Raw genomic sequence first — 6,000 nt, 5'->3', positions numbered from 1 at the left:
TGTGATAAAAAGGACAGTGCAAGATCCCCGGGGTTGAAATGAGCCGGTGTCAAACTGGCTTACGCAGAAGATCTGGTATTTGCAAAATCTACTCAGGCAAAGCTAGCAGCGGCGAGGGGAGGATTTGCAAAGGCCAGGGATGAATTGTTTTCACGACTGACTGTGCTGCCCACCTCCGCCTTTTCACAGTGCTGCTGCGTGGAACAGCCCTGGGTCCTGTTTGCCGCAGGGACTGCACAAAAAGCTCCCTGTTCCTATCACTGCGACGCATGTACACAGCCTCCTCTCTGTTCTGCTCACTCTTTATTGCCTGGCTTCCGTCAGCGAGCGCTGCTTTCCTGCCATCGCAGTCACTGTAACGGAGCTGGCTGCTCAGCCGATCGCCGGCGCATGGGAAGGTCCAGCTGAAGCTCTAGGGTTTCTTTCTCCTGCGTGGGAGAATCCTCTCTTCCCTCCTCAGGGGGAGGTGTGGAGGCTGATAGATGGGTCAGGTCCACCCGGGACAGTCGACCCTCTGATGACACGGGCCTGTCCTTTAGCGACCTAGCTGTACCTACAGGGAAACATTGCAGACAATTTAACTGACGGATTATCCAGCTGTCTGATTTTCTGTGCATCCTGGGCCATGTCTCTGTTTCTGTACTCATCACCCATTCATCCTGCCTTCCCTGTCCCTCACTTCCTGATCCTTCCCCATCCAGCCGCTTTTCCATCCATTATTACATCCAGCCACCCTCCATTCGCCTACCTGGCTTCTATCCTTCAACTATCAGTTGTTATGCCTCTGTCCACCCATTCATCGACATGCTCTTCTACAAATCCATCCATCTCCCCTACCTTCCACCACGTCCTAAGCCTGCTCCTGACAACCACTCCATGTTTGTTTATTGAGACCCCGCTGAAGTGCAAATTAAGTGTGGGGCTTCAGTGAAGCAGAGAATTTGTCCCTCTGAGTGAAGTTCAGCCCAATGCAATCTGTTATTTCACATATCTATTGATGGATCTTTTCCTCCATCCTTGCTGCTTTAAATCTATTTGTCCAATCAAACTTTTTGCCTTCTTTCTTTCCATACCCAATTCTACCAAGCTAAACACGTGCTCTTCCTGCCGAAGGCATGTCCACTGTCAAATGCTGTGTGTCTCTGTTGTAATGGTGGGAGGAGAATATTGCTCTCAGCTGTGCTGAGAGGTTCTGTGCTTTCCCAGCAAGCTTTTCACTCAGGCCAGATTCTATTACAGTTGTTCTAGCCGGTCGTGTTTTAAATCACGGCTCAGATCACATGGTTCTGCAGCATCACGCAGCTCACCCGTACCAACATGAACAGATGGATGGGCTGACACAGGGATTGCCAACAGATCCCAAATCCATCCATCATAGGGTGTTTTTATGAAGGACACCGCTGAGCGCTAGTTTAGAAGAGTCTGCAATGTTGGTCGTTTCCCCCCCAGCACCAGTACAAAGCTTGGAATCAAGAACACGTCTTTCCTTCTTGCTTTGGGCCGCAGGCTGCCCTCAGCCACACAGCACTGACGGCACGGCAGGAAAGGCCCTGCATCTGGGACGGGGAGCGCTGCTGCATCCCCCCATGGCCCATCTCTCTAGCTCCCATGTGTGGGCTTTTTCAGGGTGGATGGAACCAGAGAGCAGCTGAGTGGATTGAATCAGCAGCGTTTCCCCTTCTATGCAGCAAGTATCCCCACTGGGTGGGGTGCTGGAGCAACTGCCTGTGGGGAGGATGTGGAGCGGCACCGGGCACTGGGGAGGTTCCCACCTGCAGATCTCAGCTGGGTGGGGTGGTGGGGGCTGAAACACCTGCAGGGGGCTGGGCCACCCAGCCACATCCCTGATGGAATGGCAGGGAGGAAGCTTTGCATGTGGCTGTTCCTTGTCCCTCCATGGGCTTTCCCCACGGATGGAGCAAGGGCCCCAGTGATTCCCCCCACCCCCGGCGTACCCCCCGATTTGTTTACAGAGCCTGTCAGTGTCCCAGGGGTGCTTTTATTTCCTTGTCAGCTTTTGTCATCGCTGATGTTCTGGCAAACAGCCTCAGCCCGGTAATGGGAAATGGGTTTGTTTTTTAACTCATGCCCCCTCTGCTGGCTGCTGCTGCAGCAGCTGGGCACAAATACTCCTGTGCTAACCATGGTTAGTGGGGACTCCAGTGTGTCTTGTCCCTCGGGAGCAGGGAAGCGTCCTTGAACCCTCCTCACCACAGCGCCTCCACAGAGCCTGGCATAACCTACCCCAGCTCCAGGTGGGGGGAATCTCTGCTAGGAACACAGGGAATGAGACAGAGGATTCTGCTAGGAGCCTCTCAGTAGCACATGCTCATCAGATAGTAAATTCTCAAGGGGCTCCAGCTCCCATCCAGACCTAAACGAGGTACCTGAATTGCTGGGGGAAGACAGTTTGGCGCTGTGCGGGCGTGCTGGGATGCCGGCTGCGTCCATCAGGGTCGGCTGCCGTTGTGATGAAGACCGGGACATCTTGGGTTTGGACTTCAAAGGACCTGGTGGGAAGCATATGGGTAAGTGGAGGCTTTCAACAGTTCTTGGAGCCATGTGGCGCCACGAGGTAATGGTGGCTCAGCTCCCGCAGAGGATTGCCCATGGGAGAGCTGCGCAGATCTGAGATGGGTGTTAGCCTTAGACATTCTGGGCTACATGCATCCCTGAGGGAATCTCCTGGACCTGGCGGAACTCCATTCAAGTCAGTGACCTGAGAATCTGCTGTGCAAGGACCTTTCAGGGTAGAGTCTCTGTGGGACCCCATTGCGTGTGGCCACACAGCAGGAAGCCACCCAAAGAACAGGAAGCTGGGATGAGTGGAAAATAGCAGATCGCAGTGTACCTTGCAGAGAAGTGAATAGGAGAATTAACACAATGCCTCGTGGGGAGTTTACTAGCACTCAGTGCTAGGGAGAAGCTACTTGAGAGGGGGCTGCATTCCCTGCTCACACGGAATCAGTGCTGCAATACTGCTTGGTGCTGTTACAGTGTCCTCTAGCCCAGCATCTCAAAGCTCTTTACATACATGAATGAGTCAAGTCTCACACAATCCCCCTGCCTCCACCCCACTAGGAAGCTTTATTCTCCCCATTTTACAAATGAGGAAACTGAGGCAGTGAGCATGCAATTTCCCCAGCCCGTGGCAGAGGCAGGAAAAGACCCCAGAGTTCTTGCCCCTTCATTTCCTTGGGGAAAGGTTTGACCTGATGCGTTTGCTGAGCCCCTTGGGCGCTCTCCTTATTCCTGGGGACTAGCATGCAGATCTGAACATGCACACACTGCTCTGCCCTGCCAAAACCGCCGCCCGCCTCGGGCATGTTGTTATGTAACTGGCAAAGTCTACAGGAGAACAGATGAGCTACCGGGACTGTAAGGGAAGGACAAGTTCATTCAAGCTGCTGCTGTCACCTGGCAGTGATTCCAAGAGAGGAATGATGCACCCAAGTGCCAGACGGGACGCTTGACTGAGGATCCAGTTTTCTCCCATTTTTGATTGGCTCAGTTGCATGCTCTGGTGTGGTGCCCTGGCTACCGGTGGGAATCCCCAGCACCCCATGAGCCCCATTGGCTGCTCTCTGACCCCTCCCCTCCCAGTGTCCCATTGGCTGCTCCCCCTTACTCAGTGGCAGGACACCACTGCCCTGCGCATTCTTGCATAGGCTGAAGTTTGGCCCATCTCTGCAGAATTTGGGAGCCATTCCCACGGCAGCCAACAGGGGGCAGTAGGGGCACAATCTTCACGTCTTGCCTCCAGCTTGGGTGAGCTGTGTTTGTGTGGAGGGGGCAACATCTCAGTCATGGGCTAGAGGAACAGGAAGGGTTAATGCACCAGGGCAAAGCATTCTGGGTCCTCAGCGGTGCTCCCAAGGCAGCCAGCCTTGCCCTCTTCAATGAGGTATCCCAGAGCACTGGGGGGACAGGCTCCCCTCTATCCCCGGTGACAATCCCTGCTGCCTTCCAGCTAGCAGGCACAGAGCTACCTCGCACTCTAGACAAAGGGCACCAACACAGCTTCCACGCCCCCATTGGACTCAGGATGGGAACCACCCAACGGTTAGGTCTGAGACGAGCAGAGCGCTGAAGCAGGCTCCGAGGGAGATCATACCTCCCATTTCCCAAGCTGTTGTTTTAAGGATACCGGATTTACAGGGGTTGGGGAGAGGGCTGGAGATCATGCGAGCAGCAGATTCCATCCAAGGAATCAAGATGAAGGACGATCCTGTGGTTTGGGTGCTAGCTTGGGACAAATCCCGCCACAGACTTCCTGTGTGACTTTGGGCAAGTCACTCTGTGTGCCTCAGTTCCCATCCGTACAATGGGGATAACAGCCCAGCCCTGCCTCCCAGCGTGGTTGAGGCTAGAAATACATTAAAGATTGTCAGGTGCTCGGATACCGAGGTGCTGGGGGCCCATCATCCAGTGGCCCTTTTCAGGGTGCCACGTGGACAGCAGATCCGGTTTGGAGGAACGGACGAAAGAGGGAATACCCTTCTCTGCTCTAAATCCCACATTCCTCAGTCTCTGTCTGGCCAGCACGATAAAGAAACAGTGGCATTCCATCAACAACAGGCAGGAGGCAAACAAAGGCTCCCCAAAGAAAACATACAGGGGATCCGAGACTTACCATCCTTGGCTGAAATTGATGGGAGCCGAGTGTCCATCCGCCCTTTGTAGATGTGTCCATCCAGGCCTAGGATATCCACCTCTTCATGCTAGGAAGGAAATGCAAAGACAGAATTGGTGTCAGTGCCGGTGGTTAAAGTCAGACTTGGGGACGGAGTTCTTTTTAAATGCCCAGCGTTTTTAAAAGAAAACAGTGAAAACCCCTGGGAATGAGCTGGATGGCATTGGCCAGGGGAAAGGTTGGCTCAGTGGTCATTTATCTACCGTCCTGCATCAAAAATGTCATTTCAGGGTGGGGTTCGACGCAGACCAGTGACTCAGTAAGAACAGCATTGCTGGGGCCCCCTGGCTACTGCTTCTCAGTGGCTCCAGATCAATCTGCAAGTAAACCACTAGCTTCTCTAACCGCTCGCCCTCCAAACTCAACTTGGGATCTGAGAGTCAAGCTGGGTTCTTTCCATCCTCAGTCAGAACTTGGTTAACGGGTGTGTTGAGGAGACAAAAGAGAACCCAGCTCATGCTCCCAGAGCTGTGCTGGCTCTCCAGGGCTAACAGCAGTAACAACCTGTTTCAGTCACTAAAGTCAGCAGTGGCTGTTTGTATGTAGTCACTGTCCAGAGCGGGGCCACACATATCAGTCCCATCCTCTGTGTACGCATGGTCTTCGACAGTCACGACACTGGTATTAGAGAGAGGGTGACAGTGACTCCCATAGTTCCATACAAACCCTGATCTGTTCTCTGAGAGGAGTCCTGCCACGGAAGAGCAAACAATATTCTACCAAAAGGTGAACAGGCATCAGAGACATCAGGGTCTGAAATGTACATTAAAGGAAATTACACCCAGGTGGCCAGATTCTGGTCTCGGATCTGAAAAGGCTACTGGAGTTATTCTGGATTTACACTGGGGACTCAAGAGTTCCTAAACCACTTAGGAGCCGACATCATGTTGATTTTCAGGGGGCCTTAGGCTCCGAACTCACTGCTAACTCACCTAGGCATGTTTGAGAAAGTTATTCTAGATCTACTGCTTCAATCTTGCTGTCTCCACAAAGCAACATGTGGCATATTGGAAAGAGGGTGCTAATATTTCATTGTAAAGACGCAGGGACAAAACCTTTCCCCTTGGCAGGAGGAAGGGAGGGGAAATGTCCCATGACAGATACTACTGGTTTATTCTTAACTCTGGAAGATGCTCAAATATCTTAGGGATGGGCACAATACAGGCACCTAAACAGAATGGATTTGGCTCCAACCCCAGAGGGTTATTAGCATTTCTAACCTCCATTCAGGCAGAGAAGAATACCTGTTCCAGATCCCTATGCAGCAGCAGAGTGAACGGGTTCAACACCTGCAGTCACCTCCTTTC

At 52.8% G+C, this 6,000-nt stretch overlaps 1 protein-coding gene across 2 annotated transcripts in view; it reads right to left on the bottom strand.

Moving 5' to 3' along the window:
• Positions 1-286: 286 nt before the first annotated feature.
• The window catches only part of QRICH2 (glutamine rich 2), a 49,570-nt gene continuing 43,856 nt past the window's right edge, over positions 287-6,000 (bottom strand). For both annotated transcript variants that reach the window (XM_039501939.1, XM_039501937.1), the window contains 3 exons: positions 4,634-4,721; positions 2,388-2,510; positions 287-553 (listed from right to left, as the gene is read on the bottom strand). In XM_039501939.1, the coding sequence (XP_039357873.1) occupies positions 351-553; positions 2,388-2,510; positions 4,634-4,721 (414 nt within the window). In that variant the 3' untranslated portion in view covers positions 287-350. The remainder of the gene's footprint in view (positions 554-2,387; positions 2,511-4,633; positions 4,722-6,000) is intronic.

Source organism: Mauremys reevesii, linkage group 15, assembly GCF_016161935.1.
Source record: "Mauremys reevesii isolate NIE-2019 linkage group 15, ASM1616193v1, whole genome shotgun sequence".
NCBI classification, from domain to species: domain Eukaryota; kingdom Metazoa; phylum Chordata; order Testudines; family Geoemydidae; genus Mauremys; species Mauremys reevesii.
This window is presented reverse-complemented; position numbering and strand designations above follow the sequence as displayed.